The sequence below is a fragment of the Camarhynchus parvulus genome, chromosome 2, assembly GCF_901933205.1.
Source record: "Camarhynchus parvulus chromosome 2, STF_HiC, whole genome shotgun sequence".
Lineage (NCBI taxonomy): Eukaryota > Metazoa > Chordata > Aves > Passeriformes > Thraupidae > Camarhynchus > Camarhynchus parvulus.
In genome coordinates, this window is record NC_044572.1 from 35589425 (window position 1) to 35612402 (window position 22978).

Below are 22978 nucleotides of genomic sequence, written 5' to 3' on the forward strand. Positions count from 1 at the left end.
GTCATGCTAAACACCTTCAAAGGCTGTTCCCAGGCACTGGAAGAAGCTGCTTTTATGGCTTATTATGTTTGCTTACAAGAGAATTAATGTGAGCTTCTAGAAATTATTACATCATTTGAATGAAAACATTATGAATACTGAAAGCAAGAGTAATGCTGCATTAGAATGTTAGGAATATTCTTTTCAAAAAGGTCCTCCTTGGAAAAGCAGGTTATTTTTTGTTTGCTGACAAATTAGATGGTTTACTATGAATATACTTCATGATTCTTCTGTCTTGAACTACAGCCTATTTTTGATGTTCAAGCAAAACTACTGTGTGTATCAATTGGCCAGTCCTTATTCAAGGGTGTTGAAATTGCTGAAATTAAAAGAGTTACAAAATGTCTCAGAGGAGAGCTACAGTGAAGGGAGAATTAGGACAGCAAGAGAGAGAAGTTAGGACCCCACAACCCCACAATGTCAAAAATTCACTGTCAAAAATTATCCCTCCTGAGGGAATGCCAAGCCTCCAAGTCGCTATTGTTCAGAGATCCTGTAGCATTGTCACCAGGGGATGAGAAGGGAATTCTCTTCATTATAGGACCCATATGCTCATTCATTACCCCAGGAGAGCAGAATTTAACAGTGAATTAACTAATATCTGATTGGATTAATGAAGAAAAGATGGAAAACTGGATAATAGCTTGGGTTAAGCCATCCCTTTTAGTGGGCTGTATCAGTCACTGTGTCTGACCCTGGAAGCTTTGTCACTGCTAGTGAGGAGAATCTGTGACATCCTCCAATGAGGAGGGGAGAGAAGGTTTAAGGCACCTGGCAGTCACCTTCCCTTACTGTCCCTCTTTCTCCAGCTGAAGAATGGTGACAATTACACTGACCTGATAAGGAAAACTCATGACTTTTCATAAATTGCTTGTAATACTTGCATGGAGATCACCATGGAAATGTAAGGCACTATCATAGTCAACTTGGCTTCATTTAGCACTTGAGGAGCTGTGAAATTGAATCATGTGCACTCGCTGAGACTGCCCAAGTGAGGAAAGCACAGGAAGTTGAGAATGTCTGGTAAAATATCCATCTTTCCTCTTCTTAATGTACCGGTCAAACTGTAACTCATGCACTTTTGCTGGAGAGACAGGATGAGAAAACAATCACCTGGAGTGAGTGAGTTTTTTGCTGGCAAGGACCACTACAGTCTTTCAAAACTCAAACCTTTGCAGGAACTTAAGGAAGCTATAGAGTGATTTTAACTTCAAAAATAGTGATTAAGCCTAATTTTATAGACTCCTGATCCAAGTGTGTCACTATTATTGTGATCTGTCATAGAGTGATGCTGAGAGATCCTTGCCCAGACTGAGATTTCACTATGGGTTGAACATACTCACAACAAGAGAGAGTCACAGTTTTTAGTAGACTGTAGAATAAATATAAGAAAAATTATCCCAGTTTTACAGAAATAGAAAATTTATACAGAAATACTTGACAGATATTTGACTTGTTCTAGGTAATAACATTTCATCTCCCTACCTCATGACTTTATTCACTAACCCAATCTAATTTATTTTTTCTGAAAAAATAGTATTAAGTAATTCCAAAATCTTTGAATATACACTTTTGAGCACCTCGATTAGGACTAGTTCTGTGAACCATGGCTAATAAATTGACTGGGAAGCTGTGCATCAGCTTAGTATATTGCCTAGAGAATGGTTCAGTGGTTTCTAAAGCATTCCTTGACATTTTGATTATTATACAGGATGAATACTGTAGGTACCTGGACAATATTAGAAAACCACATGAGATGCCCCACAGATCATTTCATTTGACAACTGTTTGTGTTCCAGGCTAATTCCAGGTGAGTAGCATGGTGCATAACAATGCAGCTGTGCCATTATTACAGTCATCTTTGGAAGGGTTTGCCTTCTCCAGGAGACTGCAGAGCTGCTATTTTGTATTCTGTCCAAAGGCAGGAAAAGGCAGAGGGGCATATAATGAACACTGCCATGAAGCCTTTTAAATGTTGTTCCTTTGATCTAAAAGCAGTGGCCACCGTGCTGAAACAGGATGATTAAAAGAAAAAAAAAATCCAAAACATATTTACTTAAAATACTTCATGAAAGCAAAATGAACCTTGATGATATCCTTGACAAGGAATTCCACCTATAAAAGAGGCCTGGGCACCATAGCTATGGACAGAGGAGTGATTTGCAAAAGGGTAGCTGGACCTTAGGACCTTCCCCTGCTCCTCATTGCAAGGGCTGTTTGTGCTGGAGCACTGTCTATACCACATATCAAATATTAGATTAGGAAACAGAAGCCTGTTACATTATTTTAAAAAAGCTTATTTGGTTTCTAAAATTCAAAGTGCCTCTACTTAGCACTGTGATTCTAGGTCACTAATCTTTAATGAAAATGCTGATAAACAGAATAAGAAATTAGCATAGCAGTGGAAAGGTGTTTCATCATCTGTGTGCTCCCACCAGGAACAAATGGAAGCCTCTGCTTGTAGATACAGGAATAGAAAGAGTTCTGCTGTCCAGAAATTTTCAGTGTGGTTCTGATTTTATAGTAATACACAAGAGAGAAGGGAAATATTTTGCACTAAAGATGAACAGCTTCTTCATCTCTTTTATTCTGATTCCCTACTTTTCAGTGGCCCATATCCCAGCTTTTTGAGCTACCAAATACATAAGCCATCTGTTTTCTAACTTCTCACAGGCTTGGAGAAGCACAATGTTATCCATTCAGAGCCCACACAACCCCCAGCATCTGAGCATACAATTCCATGCTGCTTTCCCTGTTTTGAAAGCCTTCCATACACTTCACATGTAACAGCCTACTTCCTGGGATTTCTGTGTTTGGCTGATCCTTTTATATCCCCCATTTGTCAATAACACTAATTTCAAATTCAGCAAATGTTCTGCATTTACATGGTAGGTTATGGAAGGATAAGCTATCTCTTTACATCTTTCACAGTTGATCAGGATCAGAAGGTGACCTATTTTAAAGAAGTTGAGGTAAAGAAAATAAAGACATGAGTTTACAGCCAAAGGCAAATATTACTGCTAAACACAGGAGCAGTAAACATTTAGGCATAATTCATGGCTCAGTGTCCTGACTGTCCAGTGTTAAAAGGTGTTAGTTGCCTCTACAGATTTTGCTACTCTACATACAAATTTTAATATTTTAGCAAAAAAAGGCAGGTTTAAAAATTATTTTTAATAAAGCATTCCGTTAGCACTCTGCTTTGCAGAGATTTGCTTAGTGCTTAGGATATGAATACTCAACATATTTGAATAGACTGTTCCTATGCCCTACGTTAGTCTGGAGTTGGTCTGTAAGGCAGTATTTAAGTAATCCTTTATAACATTCCTTATCTTTTGCATTTTATCTTCTTATTAACCCTGTCTAATTTCAAGTGGTCTGTATTTCTAAGACTTCAGTTAGCCAGCAAGGTGCTCTCAGTGGAAATGCAGCATTTTGTCCTCAGTTGGGTCCCCAGTTACTCACTGAAGTTTTGACTGGGTGCAGAAACACAGAACTGGGACTGCCTGGATTTCTTAGCTATCTAATTTTTGCAAGCTGTGATACACCCTGAAATAGGTTGAGAATTATACATAATTTTTATGTTTGGTTTTTAGGGGTTTCTTTTTCTCCTTATTTAAAGGAGGATTTAAACAGATTAAAATCTACTCACTCCAGCAGAACAAAGTATAAATCAATACAAAAGCACTTTCAAAAAAAGTGTATCCAATACTTCAAAATGGATACATTAATTAAATCTTCCTCTCCCCATGTTACTTAGTTTAAAATTAGAAAAGAACACAATGTCCATGCTGACTGTAAAGGGTCATGGGAAGACATTTCATTTGCAATTGTATTTGGTAAAGAAATCCCAAACCAGGAAATTGTTCTTGTTTGGGTTGCTCTTTTTCATGGAATTGTGACCTTTTGTAATTTGTGTGAGTTCCAAGCATTTGAAATATTCACAGATTAGTCAAACAGTTCAAAGCCTTGCTGCTGGTTGTATTTGAATTTCCTGTTTTTCCCTTCCCTCAGATTCCACAGAGTAAAACTAGAGGTAGTTTGTGTTTCATTTCAAAGTGCCGAGAAGCTGCTGTCTGCCAGTTACCCAGTTAAAAACAAGAATAGCTAAGAACATCTTCCAATTACCATCTACTGCAAATTTGCATTTAGAACTACACAAATGTCAAACCATCTTTGAATATGCAGAAAACAGCTATTTTTTTAAATCATACCAACAAAAAATGGGTAAAGCACTGCTTGATTAGGATTAAAATTGAATATTGACCAATTTTCACACAAGATAAAGTTACTAGATTCTTCTATTTCAGATCAGAAAGACACTCCCAATATTTAGTTTTAAGAAGGTGTGTTTCTGTTGGTTTCAGCAGAGCTACATCATAACTATACTACACTTACACCAGTTGAAGGTCTAGAATTACTCTTACAAACATACTCTTGAAAATTGTTAATCTTGGCATTCTGAAAAAGCTACATGAGTAGTAGATCTAAAACACAGTTATCAGTTTTTACTGTATAATTTTGTGGGAAAGGAGATCAGATTTTATTTTGTTCTGGTTTATGGTTGAATTTAGCCAGGATAGAACATGGCCTATTCCTGTGAGTTATTTTCGATTTAAACACTGTAATTTTCCATGTCATAAGTCGCAGATAGTTTGGACAATTGCTTGGTCAGAATCTATCTGAATCAATTATGTCCTTACTGCTATATTTCTTGAATTGAAATCTTGAAGAATCAATTCCCAATAACTAGAACTGCTACTGTGGTGCCTACTCTTGTGAGCAATTGCACTCATGCCAGAAGCACCACTGGAGTCTGGGGCTTTATAGTGGCAATAAATTTAAGGTGGATTCAAAAAAAAAAAAAGACTGGTTTTAAATAGTTACAATTATATGAAAATGTAGAATAGTCTGAAATGTTTGGATCATCTGATCCAGAATATATCTGAGTGTGTCTGTCTCTATCTGAACTATCCAGGATCAGTTCATGTGGTCTAGTCTGCATGGTCAAGGTCTTCTAAGTCATTTAGTCTACATTGCCTCTGGCTTCTACTCAAATACACCCTCCTGATATTTCCCTCTTGAATCTGAAATCGTAAAATAAACTAGTCTGGGGTCATTAATTCCTCAGTCCTGTCTGAATGAGAATGGATAAACCAGTAGCAATAGAAAGTGTGGGTTTCAGCAAACAGCAGCAAACTGAACTGGGAACTGTGCAGCTGCCTCTACACTCCCAACCAGGCAGTTGTCAGAGATTCTTGTACACTGGAGAATGCAGCAGGCTGTAGAAATTACTGTTACAGTGACTGTTCATTTTTGACATTTAGTCATTTAAAATCCATTTAACTTGTCAGATGGATTTCCCCCAGCATATCAAAGAAAAGAAATGCCTATTTGTGTGAGTCCAGTGGGACACTACCTTTAGGAACTTTTAGAAGCAGGTAGTTTGCTTTGCATGCTGTTAGTGGGTAAAGCTTCCAGTAGAAACGGCCCTGCTGGCTTGAGTCCTGCGTGGTTTCTCCTGTCATGGATACAAAATTGTATCACAGGGACATCATTAGGAGGATCAGGGAAGAATATCAGCTTTATTATTTTTAGTGTCACTTCTTTCCATTTCTTCTTGAGTCCTGGAGAAGGATGACAGGAACTCACTGCCTTGATGTATATGCCTGCAAATGCTGCATGTGACCATAAAATTTTCTCACCTATTTATAAACCAGATGCTTCTTTCTAAGAGTGCTTATTATTGCACATTATAAAGGATAGTTTTATACCTGAGCAGAGAAATAAAATCACTTTTCTATTTTAAATCTTCCTGGCTTAAGCTCATCATAGGACAGTCTGCTCTTACTAGGAAAAAAAAAAACTGGGTCATTTTAAACCAATCTTCTGCATGGTTCATCTTTGTACTCTCAACTAGCAAGCAGTAGTCTGTTTCTCTGTGGGCTTCTAAAATCCTGTACAGGAAATGTCAACAGTGGAAAAAATAAAGTTGGGCTTCCCCCGCCCCCCCACTCTGATACTGAAAAAACATTATTCTAGTGATTGTAGAGACAGAGAAGATATTTCAAAAGATATTTTCATTAACATAACCCAGAGCTGTCATCTTCCTTAGCTGGTTCTGGCCTCTGCCATGGAAAAATACAAATGTCTCACTGCACTGGAGACTTCTGAGATGTCCTTTCTTCACCGATAGTCTTATGTTTCAAGCACATTTCTCTCCTTGTGATTTCTGACCAACATATACATCTTAAAAGAGGAGATAAAAACATCTACATTTTGCCCCCAAACTGACCATTTCATGTTTTTCTCTCTGTTTTAACAGGAAGTTTTTTCCTAGGGAATAATTTCCTACATAGATATTCCTACTCTAAAACAATAATAATTTTTCCAGTGTACTTTAATCCCACTTAAATATTACTGAAGAACTTCTGTCTATAGACCAGCCTTTGCACTGAGACCAGAGACTATCCTTTTAGCATAACAGAAAATAAATGGATAATGTTATTCTTCAACACTTTTTCCCTGCAGTCCCTAATATCATTTCATTCATACTCTGAAAATTTCCAAATGCGATATATCATTGACCTGAAAACAAGGAACACTGAAGGCTGTTCTGAACTACCAGTTAATTCCAAGAGGATGTGCAAGCACACTGTGAAATACTGTGACTTCTTTGCCATAGGGAAATGTCTAGTACCTCTTCTCAGACTAATCCAAATTTAGCTTAAATTAGAAATAAATTCAAGGATTGCCACTTACAATGTAATGGCTCTGTTCTTGCTCTTAAAACTAGATTCCACCCTGTGACAGTGCATTTGCAAGAGCATTCTAAATTGTGATAAAACACAAACAGACACTGGCTTATGAACTCAGTAATAAATATTTTTTCAAAACAACCAACAGAACAAACTAAGGATAAGTGCACTCTTTATTGGCCTGATGTGACACACTCATGAAGTGTGTGCAACATTTACAGGAAAATCAGAGGATGGTAAAGGGTGAGAGGTCAAAATCATCTTCTGCTACAAACTTTGCATCCATGCAGAGCCTGGAGATCTGGGGCCTCTGTATGAAAGAGCTTTATAAGAATTCTGATGGCTAATTCCTAACCAAGTCCTAGATAGTGTTAAATGACAATGCAAGGGACAGGGTATCAGTAAATTATTGATCTTTAGATTCCTCACTGCATGCTCAGTATTCCCATGCAACAAGCATGGGAATCCCCAGCATGAGCTTCTGTCAGCAGGGAAGCTAAGGGCACTCAGCATTTAGAGGAGTCCTTGTGCTTGGCAGTGTCAAAGAGAAGAACAAATGTTTACTGAGAGAGGACTGGACTTCATTTATGCTTTGGTTTGGGAAATAAATGGTATTGTCTTTTTCAGAAACAGTGTCGTCTCCCCTGTCATAGATATCATAGACTGGAAGACCTTTCAGTACTATCACTCTGTGGGCTTGCATCGAGGTGTTTTTGATTGGAAATTAGATTTTCATTGGGAACCAGTGCCAGAGCATGAAGAGAAGGTACGACAGTCTCCCATCAGCCCTATCAGGTAACAGTCCATCAGACAATGTGCCTTGCTCAGCTCAGCAGCAAAACTGTACAGTTTGGGTCATCTTGGGTCATCTTCCAGCTAACAACAGAAAGGTGTGGTTACTTGCACATGCTCAATTAATAACTCTGAAGGGATAGTTTTTTTGTTTGTGCTGGTTTTTTGGCCTTTGGTAATCATTCCAACTAGACTACAGTCACACTTTCAATGTGACAGATATTTTCCACACATTGACACAACTAGAGTACAGCCTGACTAGATGAGGTGTGGAGGTTTGTAGGGAAAGAAAAAGACATGTCATACAGAGTTTAAAAAGATGTCTTACTCATCATCTGTTTATCTTTTGTTTTGAATGTACATGTGTGCAATGTTCCCCACTGTTCTGAGTCTTATTTGATAATTCACCTCTTAGCTCCCTTCCCCAAGCAAATCCTAGAATTACACTCCAGTTGTCCTTTATTTTGGTTAGATAATCAGTTCCTTCAAGCCGATATGGAGCAGTATTGAATCATTTTCTAATACTGTCTCTATGGAAATGGCAGAATTTTCACCCTCTGTGTAATTCCTTATCCATAAACAAGGTGTTCACTTCCAAACTGTTTTCTACACAGGAGTCCTGCAGTAGCTGGTGCAGTGGTGGCCATGGATCGACATTACTTCCAAAATACTGGAGCTTATGATTCTGACATGACCATGTGGGGAGCAGAAAACCTGGAACTATCTATTAGGGTAAGGACCTTAATTAAAACATCAAGATGTGATAACTATTGCAATTTTAAGGAACCTGAGTGAAAAAGGAAGATATTTGTAAAAACAGTGCAGAACATGTTGGGTTATGGACACTACAGCCTTCCCTGCAGAAATCAATCCCCACACTCCACAGCCTATCAGGACTACACAAGAACATGCAGCTGCTGTGAGTTAGGAGCATTATGTCAGAAGAAGGAAGTTTTGCTGGCTATCACTATCTGCCTGACGGCTGAGTCACTGCTTTTGGCACCCTCTGAAAGCTGCCTCATCTATTCTGGCATGTCAACATGCATCAAAGGGAGAGTAGCTTTATTTCTTTGCCAGCCTGTTGTTTTAATAGCAAATTGTTTATATTAAATCCTTTGCATTGATTTTTGCTGAATACACAGAGTAACTGATATTGAAAACCAGTGAAAATTGTATGCACAAAGGGCATAGTGTTTTGATTGTCCCAGGTAAGGGAAGGTGTGCACCCAGATCTCTCCACTACTCTGCACTCTTTGTTCACAGAAAAACATAAAAGCATATAAATAGCCATACTGGGTCAAATCAGAGGTCTGAATGCCCAGTGTCTTCTCTGTGTCTGTGGGGGGCAATGTATGAAGAAGCATATAATAGTGCTCCTGATGTTTCCAGGATTTCCTGGAGCAGAGCCTAGAGAAAAGGAGCTTCTCCCTTTCAGATAAAAGTAATCTAAATAAGGTAATCTCTATTTGTGCTTTCACCTGTGTTTCAGACCTGGCTCTGTGGTGGCTCTGTAGAAATTATCCCGTGCTCCCGAGTTGGGCACGTCTATCGAAATCACTTCCCCCGCGCTTTCTCCTATGAAGAGGCCATTGTGAGGAACAAAATCCGGATAGCAGAGACCTGGCTGGGCCCCTTTAAAGACAACTTCTACAAGCATGACACAGTGGCTTTCTTAATCAGCAAGGTAAAGACATCTGTAGAGGTTTGTTTTGAAGGTTTGTGTTAAGATAGGTGAAGGGAGAGGAAAAGGAATGGGGATGTCTGTATGCAGTCAGATGCAGGGGATAATCTTTTTATTGAACCCTCCAGTGAAAGAGCTGTGAGATCAGGAAGGAGAGAGAGAAACTTGTGCCTAAATTCACCTTTGTGCTGAAGTTATCAAACCTTATGGAGTATAATCTCTTCTCCAAATGACTCCCCAACAAACTGTGGTTTGCTTTGTCACTGATGGAGGGTTGTGATGCATTTGAAGTGGAAGCCTGCAGCACTGTGTGCTCAAAGGACTGTCCTAGAGAGTTCATTCTCAGTTACTGGTTTTCCTCATATGGTTCCTGAGGATATTCAATACTATTTACAGGGGAGTGACAAATTATGGTGTCTCCTGGAAGGGAACATATCTGGGTGGTCTAGGGGCAAAAAGGGCATTTTTTCCCCTGAACTGTCATATCCAGAAGTAACTGAACTGAAAAAGTCAGACCTCAATACACCACTATTTACAAGTTACATTTTCATTAGAAGCATGGTGAGGACATCTGACTAGATATTCCTCCAGGAATTTGGATTCCCAGCAGCCTGTAAGCTAGGACAGGCTTGCAGGCAGATGTGTGGTGTAGCCCTGGCAGGCACCTACAGTTGAACCATCTGCAGGTTACACACCATCCAATAACTACAGAATGGCCACACCTGTTTTTTAAGTACAGTCTCCATGGCAGATCAGGGGTGGTCAACGAACTGTATATCCCTTGTATTACAAACAAGTGGATGTTTGCTTACTGGGAGTCTTGCAGCTGTGGGAAATGTTGTTGGTGGAGTTAATGTTGTTAATAATGTTAATGATGCTGCAGTTCTCAGGAATTCTCTGACTCCAGTACCTTTTCTTGTAATCATATTCTTTCTACAAGGCAGTAGACAAACTTGTAAGCAGTTTTGAATTAAAATGTATCATTTATCTTCCTGTTCATTTAACAATGCCTGGCTTTTAAGGAGAAAAAAATTCACTGAAAGCATTTAGGCAGAGCATGGGTAGGTGCTGTGCAGTTTTCCATTCATATTTGCTCCTTTGTTTCATAGAATCAGAGAATGGTTTGGGTTGGAAGCGACCTTAAAGATCCTCTCATTCCAGCTCTCCTGCTGTGTGCAAGGATGCCATTCACTAGATCAGCCTGCTCAGGGCCCCATCCAGCATGGCCTTGAGCAGGGATGAGGCCTCAGGGATGATGCCTCATCCCCTTCCAGGGATGAGGCATCTGCAGCTTCTCTGGGCAACCTGTGCCAATGCCTCACCACCCTCTGAGTAAAGGATTTCTTCCCAATAACTAATCTAGACCTGCTCTCTTTAAGACTACTGCTCCTTTTTGTAAGTCCCCTTCAGGTACTGGCAGGCTGCTGTAAATTCTCCCTGAAGCCCTCACTTCTATTCAGTTCCATCAAGTGATCCCCCACTTGCCCTTCCCTTATAGGGCAAGGGACTTCCTTCCCCACTCACTCCGAGGATCAGGGTCTTGAGAGAATGGAAAACCTGACTGCCAGCAAAGACTGAGGAATACAACTCAGCCTTCTCTATATCAGTCACCACCAGTTCACTCTTCTTGGTTATCGGTGTGGAGGGGGGGCATCTTTTCTGACCTATGTATTTATAGAATCCTTTCTTGTGATTCTTTGTGTCCCTTGACAAGTCCTGTTCCAGCTTTGCCTTGGCTTTCCTGACCCCACCTTGACACATCCAAACCATATCCCTGCACCTTCCTCAGGTCACCTGTCCCCGCTTTCACTGTCTGTGCATTTCTTTCTTACTCCTCTGTTTGAGAAGCAGATCCTTGCTCAGCCATGCTAGTTTCTGGCCTGCCTTGCTCAATTTCCTGCACACTCAGATAGAGAGCTCTTGCACTGTAGGAAAAGTGGCTTTAAAGAGCTGCCAGCTCTGGTTAGCACCTCTGTCCTTAAGGACAGTTTCCTAGGCAATCTCTTTCACTGGCTCCTTAAACAGCTGGAATTTTGCTCTTGCAAAATTCAGGGTCTTGACTTTGCTCCTCACCAGGCTCGCACTCCTTGAGATCACAAACTCAATGGCTTGGTTGCTACAGCCGGGGCTGCCACCAATCCTGATGGCTTTAATGAGCTCACCTTCACTGGTGAGCACCAGTAATACCTGTCCTGCATGCCTCAGTCATTCAGGGCTGGCTATCACCCAAGAAAGCCAGATCCAGCAGGAGCTGCATTATAGTGGGGAGAGGAACAGGACTGTATATCAGTGTGACTCCTCTCTTGCTGCCTAGCCTGACCTCTTTATGCTCCACCAGTGGATCTGCCTCTCCAGTTAGCCCACAAATTGTAGAGTCTAGAACTATTGTGTTTCCTTTTTTACTCTTATTTTCACATATTTTTAAAAGATCCTCCCTCCTTGTCTGTGTTGCAGGTTTGAACTTCACTGGCCAGGAGCTTGTCATTTGATTCACAAAGGTTTATAGCCACTAGACCAAGCCTTTTAAAATGGGCAATGAGGTCTTTAAATAATTTAATAATTCCCTGAAGGCTTTTCTTGTCAGCTCAGAAGCAATTTTCTCTACTGAAAACTACAGTCACCAATGATACATCTTGATAGCTGTAAGCAGCATGACCTTTTGCCTGAGTTTATTCTAGCCAGAATACTTTTACTACTTCTGAGTATGATGCTCCCTCAAATGATCAATTTTATGATCTCTGTGTGCAGCATACCGAAACATAAATGGCCCTTTTTGTGTGTTCCTTTCTTTCACAGCCGACGTTTTCAGCCTGTCAGTGCAGCGGGATGTTATTCAAAAGGCACAGGCAAGCAAGGACATTATTGCCACTCAGCAGCAAAGGGCCCTGAGGGGATTTATTGCGCTGAGAGGGTGAGCAGAGCCACCTATGGGCCACTATAGAATTCTCTGTGAGTCTTCGCCACCACCATTGCTCACTGCAGAAAACAACCAGTGACCCCCATTTAGGTGGCTTTATAACTCTTCTTGGTTTATGGTCTGAATCACATCTTGCACAGAATGCCTGTGGTGTGAGCATTAAACAGATGAATTAGGCTCTTCCCAGCCCTTTACTACTTCAGCCACGAGCTCTTTTGCTCCTTTTCTTGTGTGGTTTGCATATTGAATTTATAAACACAGTTTCCTTTCAGACTGGTTTACAGGGACAATGGCTTTCTTTACCTTATTTACACCATTTATTCAGCATCGAATGCAGACTGTAACTAGTATGATAAAATGAGATTTACTGCCACTGCCTTCCTCAGCCAGGGCAGGGTCTCATGAGAAACATCTCTTTTTAGGGGAAGCATTTTACTTCTCTCTCTCCCTTTTTCCAAGAAAACCTCTAGGGGACAGGTTTGTGTGGTGCAGAATTGCTAAACCTTGTTGTTATGCTTATTGAATCTAGGACTGACACTGAAGTATGAGGTTCTCTTTAACATACTGCAACTGTTGAGCTTTGCCTGTGGAGTTTACAAAGCGCCACATGGAATGATTGATCCTTGCCTTTAGAGACTAACACCTCACCTTGGATCACCAAGGCCCTTCATTTGTCAGTGTTTTCCATGCTGCAAAGTCCTTTTCTTCCTTTTTTTATGGATACAGAGAAATAGCTGGTCTGGGAAAAAGTTATTTACAGGCAATTCTCTGCTTATGTTGCCAATTTTAATTTTTGACAAAGAAATCCAGACCAGTTTCCTGGAATCCCATCCCAAACTGCATTTTTTAAAAAGTAGAAACATGAAGAGGAGAAATCTACTGCTGGCAAGAAAGAGGAGAGAAACTTTTAAGGGTTGTTAGATGTTTTTAGTATTTGGGCACTGAGAGATTTAGAAAAGTGTTTTGTGTGGTTTTGAATTGCAGAATTAGACAGTGCTTAGAGTTTTTCAGAACCCCGTTATTCATCTTTAGTGCTAAATACCCTCAAATATTCAGCCTGTCAGCCTTTGCAGTACAGATGCCTGTAGCTGCACCAAGGGTTGAAGGCATTTGTCTTTTTCATAATAGACTTACTACCAGGAAAGTTGAGAGCTGATATTGTGTCTTTATAATTCAAGAAAATGGAGAAATCATAGGAAAGGTTTTATGTATTATAGCTGCAGAGCACCTTTGTTCATTAGATTTAGTAACTGTCAGATAATAGACAGATAATAGGTGATAGACTATATTTTGGGTTAAATTCTGTCATCACTTATTCCCTCTGATCATAGAGGACTGACAGTAATTGGATAATTTGGGCTGTTAAATGCCAGGAAATTGAGTTTTTATCAGTGGGAAAAATTCTATATTAAATGGCAATCTAATACAATCCCACTGAATTTCAGTGCAACAACTATCAAACTTGGTCCTGACTTTTTAAAATAAAAATATGACAAAGACTGACTTATCTTGCAGTATAATAATAATTTTTAGAGGACATACTTATTTTCACAATGTATGCTACTTCCAAAACACTTCTGTCTTGATGCCAGACTGTGGCTGTTTTAGCACAAAGTTTGAGGAGGGCTATAGCTGGATCTCCCCCTTTGCATATGTCATAAGAGATACATATAAATATCTATAACATTCAGGATAGAAAAGGTGGTAGAAATAATTCCTGTGTAGTCATTTCCACTCCTAGCATCTCTAACACAAATACACCAGTAACCTTGCTGCCCTTTCTCCCTTTCTCCATAAAGGCAGAGAAGCCGGACTGCAGTGAGCGCCTTCAGCTACAGAAGAGACTGGGCTGTAGAAATTTCCAGTGGTTTCTATCAAATGTGTACCCTGAACTCTCCCAACCTGGAGACACACCAAGATTCTCTGGCAAGGTAAGAGAAAACACACTATAATGATCTTCTTTTTTACATTGTTTAAAGACTCCAGTGTCACTTGGAGTCTTTGAATGGTCCAAATGGGCAATGCAACCAGGGTGGGAGGAGAAAGAAAAACACAAAGAGCTGGCCCAAATTCTCACATAAATGTTGAAAACCAGCAAGGAACTGAACCCAGAGCGTCTGACTCAGTTCAGTGTCACAGCTCAGAGGATCCTAACCATAGGTTCTTCAGGTGCCATTAGTAAAGGAAAAAAACTGTGTTGCCTTGTGCAGATGGCAGAAGTGACAGCAGCCAAGATATCTCTGTGCTGACTGATGTGCACAAAGAGAAAAAAAAGGATTTCTTCATTCCTGAAATTCCCAAAGGACAGAAGTGATAGCAATAGCAGTTCCCTGGCTGACTATGTACAGGACAGGGAATGTCTGGTTGGTTTTTTTTTTAAATACATAGTTGATAATTATAATTCATTATATATTAATTTATTCCCAGCAGCCTTACTGGAAGGGAGTTTTCCCCAACAAGGCAACAAGGTCTACTAATCAATTCACACTCAGCTATCTTTAGCTAGATTTTACTGTGTCCTTTTACTATTTTATGTGCTCTTTATTTTCAAAGTTAGCTTGAGAAAAGTGTAAGATGTGGATGACAGGAATTGTCATGTTTCTTTTCCTTAGGAATATCTTGTGTTTTTTCTGATTACAGTGTCCCATTGAAGTGCAATTTTCCACTAGCATAAACATTTAAATACCTTTATTTTAATTATCATAATAGTTAAACACAGAAGTGGATCTATCAAATTTAAACAAAACTCACTGGGTAACTAACCCTTGGTGAAACACCGCCTTTTATATCACATTAGTTTGCAAGATCAATACGCAAGATCAAGTCTGAAAGAAAAGAAGTGGTGCCTGATTTATGAACAAAATCATATATCATAAAGGGATACAATCACAAAATGTTAGCTGCAGGATATTTTGTTTGTATCCAATTGTGATTTATTTCAGTATAAACCTTTACTTACAGCTTTACAATACTGGTGTTGGCTTCTGTGCAGATTACAGGCCTGGAAGAGCAGAAGGGTCTATTGAGCTCTCCCCTTGCAGTGACAGTCCCACCCAGGTAATGTATACTTTGAGTGTATTGACACTGTGTCATACCTAGGGAGCCATGCAGAAGACAGGCACCCCAACATGTAAGGGGCTGGGTTGACACTAGTGGAAATACTGGCATGTTCAAAATTAGCATGTGCTAAAGCAAAAATGCCCACTCTTGCACAGCTGAGTGCCATTTGAAAAATGCCAATGTCCCCATGTGTCACTGAGGCAGATACTCACACTTTGCTCCAGAAGACAAAATTAAACACTTATTTGTTTAGTAGATTTGGTAGTGTCTGGGGAAGAAAAAGCTTGTGAGTAAAAAATACATAACAGTTCCAAATATAAAGGAGGGGATACCCCATTAGTGACTAAATCTGAAGATGAATGCCTAAACTGCAGTCTAAGGCAGGAGGTAAATTCATTTACACTCCCTAGCTGGCATCGGTCTAGCTCGGGGTGACCTGCAGGCGCATTTCAAACTGCAGCATGTGATACACTCAGAAACACCCTTCTGTTCAAATATTTATGAAACTGGAAAATTTTATGACAGGGTGGGTTTATGTCACACATAATCATAGTTCACAAAGCCTTTCCTTGGGTAAATAGTTATGCCAGAATTAGCTAGCAGGAGGAACTGCTCAAAGGGTCAAGGCTGTTGGGTCTCTGTAACTCATGTTTGGATTGCATCTTAACAAACATGTACAGGAAATTTTCTTTAGAATTAGCCTTTAAAAATGAACTGGGATGTCCATCCATCATTGTTCAAACAAACCCTTCCTTTCCCAGCACTTTGAATATAACATGAAGGAAATCTTGCTTGGTTCTGCTCCGCGGCTTTGCTTTGATGTCAGACATGGGAAGGTTATCCCTCAAAACTGTACAAAGGAGACAGACAACAGCAACCAGCACTGGGATGTCCAGGAGGTCAGTAGTGGCTCTGCCATGGGGGAAAGGCAGCTGATGGTGACTGTGGGATCACTGGGTGATTTCCAGATTTGTGTGTGAGGAAGAGATGAGGTACCTGAAGGGAAAAGTTCACTTCTGTACCTTTTTAACCCAAAAAAAATAGGATGTCTCTAGCCCACTAACACTGTCTATGTAAAAAGCATTTGGTTTAGAAATGCAAACTACAGAAATCCTACCTAAAATCCTGTGTCTTTGTTTTACCTGTTTGTCTTACTGGCCTTATTGGAATAGAATCAGAATCAGTGGTTGTGAGAGTAAGAGCAGTGCAAATCCTTTCCCATTTCTTTCAGATTGAGGGAGGGTTTGGAAATCCTGACCCCTCCCAAATGAGAGCCCTTTGTGGAGCTTACAATGGGAAACATTAAATTTTCTCCCGCGTTGTAAGAGAAGAGCAAACTTCCTATTAGAGGAATTCACTGTTTTTCAGTGAACTTTACCCAGCAGAGCAGGAACTCCTCTACAAGACTGAAAAATGTCATGCTCTGGGACAGCCTGGGAAAATAGCAGTTACTGTAGTTGTATGTATCCAGCAATCCTCTGGAACAGTCCTACTGTAATTTGGTTTGATTCCTAAGACAAGCACTGGTCCTTATGAAATGTTGTGGCCTGTAGTGCTGAGGTGGTGCTGATGACAACCTGTAGCCATAGGAAAAAACCAGTGGTGGAAGAGAACTCAGCACCTACCACTCGTGTTAGCTTCAAAAGGAACTATGAATATTCACCATGCTCTGGGCACACAGCTAAATCCAATCATTGTGTTTGGAGCATTGCTTAAAAAAATATTTGAACAACCAGTTACTACTGGTAATACATTGTATATAAATTTTCTGAAACGTGGCCTAGATTTTACTGGAAATCCCTTACTTTTAATTTGTTCTTTCTTTCTCTTCTTCTCTCATCTTGTAGAATGGAATGATTGTCCATGTCCTTTCTGGCAAATGCATAGAGGCAGCAAAGAGTGAAGATGAGAAGGACTTGTTTCTGTGTGCATGTAACAAGAACGCAAATCAGGTGTGGCAATTTGAGCGTTCCCATGGCCTGCATCAGAGGTGACTGGCAGGTCTCTGCAGAGGTCAACTCTCAAAAGTTTAACATTACTTCTGCTAGGGATTTAAGATGCATTTCCTGCAAGGACAAGAATGATGTTTGTGTTTGCTGCAGCATGCAGGCAAGTCAGGAATGTCTCTTGTTTAAAAGCCTGGCTCCTGGTTAACCCAGCTCTAGCTAAAACCTCTATTCTGTGAAGCAGGGAATAGAGAGATTGTGAGAATCAATAAATTCTCAACTCTGCTATTGCAGAAGACACTTAAGTTTGCCCTTTGATGGAAACATGGAAAATTGGCTGCCGGACAGCTTGTCTTCAGTATATGCTGTGACTTCTCAGGATACAGGAAAAAAAAAGTGCGATTTTTGAAACTGTAAGAGGAAGCCAGCTAAACCAGGACAGGAGTTTAGCCTTGTTTTACAGTGCCCTCGACTCATATAAAACAAAGTAGGTTTTGTATGTATGAAAGTAATAGATGTTTCCACTCATAATGGCAAAAATTTTGTTTTCCAATTAACCTGAGCCAAATTTCTACTCTCTGTGAGATTACACAGAGCATAAATTAACACTTAATTAGGCATTAATTGCTGTAATTGACTTGGACTACTAACAGTCCTCAGTGTTTGGCACACCCTTCCGTAAATCCTTGTCCACAGTCTAATTTGGATAGGAGAATGAGACTAAAATATTAACAACTTTTTTTGTTGTTGCTTTAATTACATTTAAGGACAACTCCTCAGGAAACTTTTGTGGTAGTAAGGAGGGTAACAACTTCTCTGCTTATTTGGGAATAGAAAGAATCGGCAGCATCCATTTGCTCTTGTAAAGCCATGGGATGAGCTTACTATTATTATTATTATTATTATTACTATTATTATAGCAGTAACAGAAGTGCTGGCTGAAAACAGCAAGTGAAGGGAAACAGCCAGTTTCAACAGTGGCTACCTAGGAAGAAAATACTGGTTTGCTTCCATTTGCTTGCAGCCTAAGTCTTTCAAGCTGTCAGTTTTAGCCAAGAAGATTGTATAGATTCTTGCTGTTGTGGGTCTTCAAGATGATCCTGTAAAGACCAAATTTTCTAAAGAAGCTTCTTCTGTAGAGCCTGCATTGCTGCTGACCTGCTGTCTTTCAAAGGAGTGAATGAGAGATGAGGTTAAATAACAAGAATGGTCTCACACAGTATGAACTTAGCCAAGTAAACTTCCACTTCAGTATCTCATTAGGGTACTTTCCTTTTTGAAGATAAAGTCAATGATGACACTTCCCAAGAGCCTGCTAAGAAAGAAGAAGATTTGGGAGTCTTCGCACATCAACACCATGTCTGATTAATAGTACTGATCAATCATAATCCTTTGTACATATTAAAGGAGAAGGGCATCTTTAATGAAACTCACTTAGGTTTTGCATTATTTTCAAGAGACAGAAAATTGTGGGGTTTTTTTTAATACACAGCACATTGTTTAAACTTCAGAGAAAGGAAGGAGTAACAGATTATTCTGCTTAGAGCCTTCCAGTTACCTGCTCTCAGTAGATCATAATAAATTGGTATCAAACATATAAAATTGGTTACAAGACAGGACACGAAGAGTATTCTCTGTTGTGTTGTCCAAAACATCTCCCAATGTCTAATTCTCTGTCTACTTTGAGTGCTAAAGATTCCACACTGTGTTCAGGCATCACTCCAATCATCCTGATTACCACTTATGCTTTCTTTGATAGCATCAGAATCTATTACTATTTCTGCTGTGTCATTTAAAATTTCTTGTGACATTCTGGAAAATGCTTTAATTTTCAGCTAAGATGATGATAGCAACCTCTTCCAGAGCACAAGTGATACCTGACCATTGCCCAAATCTAGGGTGAGAAAAGATTTTTCTTTTAATTGCATAAATGCTGAGTAAAATGCTGTTTTAATGACATGTGATGCCTTTATTTTAAATTATGACTACGCCAGGTTTTTAAATTATGTATTATTTATTATATTTTGGACACTACACTGGGAATATAATTCCTCCAGAATTTAGGTAAATGTTAAAAAATGTGTATACAAATATGGTGATTGACCACAAGTGATATTTATCACAAAGAAGAATGAAAAGATTTTTGGTTTAGAGAGGAAATGTTTGGAATTTCAGAGACATGGACATCTTCATTTATACTACTTTTTAACATAGTGTTAAAAACCTAGAAAAGAAGGTTTGCAGTAGATATATGTATCATAGAAAAATATGTTACCTAATACCTCTTCAAAAAATAAAATGAAAATCTATGGTGCAGTACCATTTAGGGAATAATTGTTAATGCATTTGTTTCACTTAGTAACAGAGTAAATGTGTGTTTGGTTTCCAAGGGAACTAAATTCCAGAGCATGAGCCAGAAGGGGACATGGATTATGAAGCACAATTCCCTTTAATATTAACATAACTTAGTACACACAAATTAAAAAAAAAAAAAAGGAAAACATCTATCCCTGTTTTTCCCTACTTTCCTTCCTATATGGCTTGTACCAATACTGTTACCTCATTGTGGTCGTTTGGTCTTTGCCCCTGTGGTTACATCCATCAGATAAACTCTTCTCCTCGTGGAACTGGGCTCAACAAAGAGTGGTGGCTAAGCATGCTGGTATGTTTTCCTACTTTTACCCATCTTTCATGCAATACTAGCACACAATGATGCTTTGAGCACCACAAAACATAGAATTACTTTCAGTTATCTATTTAGACATGGTCAACATTTCAGGTTCCGCTAATTCCCATGACAGGAGAAAAATGTAAGGACAAAATGTTTCATGCAAGAATGAAGTAGTTTAAACTTTGAAAGCTTCCAAAGCCTCAGGCAAGAGCAAAGGAATTCCAGCATAACACAAATAAATACCTTATAATGTAACTCCACCTGTTTCTTTGAATTTTGCAATCCAGGCACAGTGCTTTGAGCCAAACCCACCCATGAAGCTGAGCTAAAAGGTCAGATTCAAGAACAGGTCACATTTTGGTTGACAGCACTTACTAAACAACCTATATTCCTCTCCCAGCTCATGGAAAATGGAAGAAAATAAAGACTTGAAATGCTATTCAGAGTACTTTTAAAGCGAGTCCCAGTTGATGCAGTTGGTGTTGGCTGCAGGGCTTTGTCCTGTTAGGTGAGATGCCATCACTGGCACAGAGAAACAATGGCAGCATTCCTCTCCATGTGTTAACCTGAAGTCGAAACAGGGATAGAAGGTTTGTCAACCTTCATGCTAAATCCTGTGGCACAGAAATGTTGAGGGTATCTCTCAGTCCACGTGTAAGTGCTTTCAGGTGCTGCCTTGAAGATGTTCATTGAGCTGTAATACTGTCTGCTGATTGAAATGCAATAGCTTCCATTTCTAATATCCCCAGCAAAGAATGCAGCTACATTCAGGCATCCTAGACAAGAACAGTAACAACCTAGGTTTCCCTAACAGCTGGAAGGTGACATATGAGTGATAACTTTCAGATTCTGACTTTGTATCTCATTTTATCACAAGCAGTTTGAGTCAAACTGCAAACATATTTGAAGAGAGTAAAAAAGGAGTGTCTTGCAAATAGGTAACGTGTTTTTAAGCTCATGTTTTTAAGCTATGCAAACTGCACGTGTCTGCCCTGAATAAAGTGTATCAGTGCACAGAGAAACATATTTTTATTTCCTTCATTGTGTTATGATTTGTTAATGTCTTGCTTTCCTCATGCTGCAGCAGAGCTGGTCTGCAAAAAACCCAGTCAGAAAGCATCCAGTGGCAATACCCTCATTCAGCCGTCACCTGACAGTCTTACAGAAATGTACAGGAGGACTTGCCCCTGTCAGCATCTTAGAGGGGGTTTGATTTTGCAGACCTTTGCCATAATTTCCATTGGTTTCATTGGAAAGGTCTGAATGAGAACTCCAAACACAGAGTCCCTGCAAAGTGTGAACTCCAGCACACCCTTCAGGCAGCTCACAGCTGCTTATTTACCAGGTGCTTTGGAAAGATGTTTTGGAAAAACAATCTGGCTACACGACTTGAGATAGAAGCCATAGTAGTTTTGCTATCTTTCTAGCTGCTAATTTTTAATTGATTTTTTTAAATTAGCTATCACTCTTGGGGATGATTATGCTTTAAACACGTGGAACAGGATTCACCTCTGTTAACTGGGGCCACCTGAACAGTAGTCACAAGTTAGGCAGTTGTCTAAGTTTCTTCTGTTGGTGAGCAGAGTACATTTCCAGAGGTAATCAATGGCAAGTATTTAACCAATATGGGTAAACCACTATCTAGAAATGCTTCCTTTCTCTGCTGATTAGAGAGGGTTTCTTGATAATTAATTTAGATGTAATGTATAAATTTTAAACAGGAGTTAAATGGAAAGCAAATAATCCCAAAGGGTACTCAGGCTAAAATCCCTTCCAGGAGCCCAACCCCGGTGCCCAGCTCTTCCAAGACTCCCCCAAGATCTGGCTTGAGGCACAGAGATGACAGCCAAGAACAAACTTGCTACCATCTGCAGTTTCCTCAAATGAGTTAAATCCAACAGCACACTTTTCCAAGACAGCTTCTTTGTTCACAGACTGAGAGACCCCATTGTGTAGGATGCTGTGTTAAAGCATGATCTGGTCCCAAAGGAATAGGAATTTAAATTTTCAGAAGTGTCTCTATAATATTTTGAAGATGTTAACTCTAATATTAATAATAAATCTTCTATCTCTTTCTGCTGAGTAGGCTGGAAGGCTGCAGCAGAATTTTCACTACACAGAACAGACACAGGTGCCAGGATTGTTTGCAAAGTTCTTCTTAGCTTGAACCTAAGTTACAGACAGACCAGCCTGGGGGCTGAATGCGTTACTCAGTTTCTAAGTAGCTGCACAGTGACCTTTCTTAGAGTCCATGACCTTTGGTAATACTATAATGATATTTATTTACACCAATGGTAATTTTGTGTTACAAATTGAGAAAAAGGTGAAAGTGATTAACTTTTTGGAAAATTTGCATATCATAAAAAACCTAAATATATTTTAAAATATCTAATCTATTTGTGCAATTACTCAAAAGATTGCTCCACATTTGTTAGTTCCTCAGTCTTACAGACTGCTAACAAATAATCTAATAATGTCACTTACATTGTTATAGGCATAAATGAGCCATAAAGGATTACATCCCTTAGTATTGTATTTTTCATGGTATTTTTTATTCACTTCTTATTATGGTATTAAGTGAAAACTGGGTTTTTTTACAGTCTCTTTTTTATCACTTACTGTAATAATAATTACACAAAAAAATTAATTGCAGCTCTGAAAGAAAATCAACTGGTACTTTGATGTATCAGGTATTCAGGATGGAGAACATCAGACATTCATGCCTGTGTACAAGCCCTTGGGAGGCTGCTTCTGTCAATCACCCTTTATACATCTAGTTTGGGAAGTGGTCAAAAGCTATAGCCAAATCAAAATTTAGGATGCAAACATGTCCTGCAGAGACAACAGGTCATTGCATTAGTGTAGTCTTCTTTTGCTTTCCCTCTTATTAGCACACATTTTGCCTGCTTAGAAATCAAGAGCCAAGCAGTAAACAGAGTTTAATAATCAAAATATTTCAAGCGGGCAGACTCATAGAATTCATCATGTCAATTAAAAAGTAAGCCTTGCAGTAAATTTCAAATTGGGCATGTTGTCTTGTAAACCCTTGGCTTTCAGTTGTCTTACCTAGTTTGTGTATGTGTCATACTTATCAAAAACTTATCACCTGTGATG

At 39.4% G+C, this 22978-nt stretch overlaps 1 protein-coding gene across 3 annotated transcripts in view; it reads left to right on the forward strand.

The window, feature by feature from the left end:
• The window catches only part of GALNT15 (polypeptide N-acetylgalactosaminyltransferase 15), a 29608-nt gene extending 8562 nt beyond the window's left edge, over positions 1 to 21046 (forward strand). For all 3 annotated transcript variants that reach the window (XM_030967612.1, XM_030967621.1, XM_030967629.1), the window contains 7 exons: positions 7425 to 7592; positions 8204 to 8321; positions 9079 to 9273; positions 13987 to 14118; positions 15149 to 15244; positions 16009 to 16146; positions 17095 to 21046. In XM_030967612.1, the coding sequence (XP_030823472.1) occupies positions 7425 to 7592; positions 8204 to 8321; positions 9079 to 9273; positions 13987 to 14118; positions 15149 to 15244; positions 16009 to 16146; positions 17095 to 17241 (994 nt within the window). In that variant the 3' untranslated portion in view covers positions 17242 to 21046. The remainder of the gene's footprint in view (positions 1 to 7424; positions 7593 to 8203; positions 8322 to 9078; positions 9274 to 13986; positions 14119 to 15148; positions 15245 to 16008; positions 16147 to 17094) is intronic.
• The last annotated feature ends 1932 nt before the right edge of the window (positions 21047 to 22978 follow it).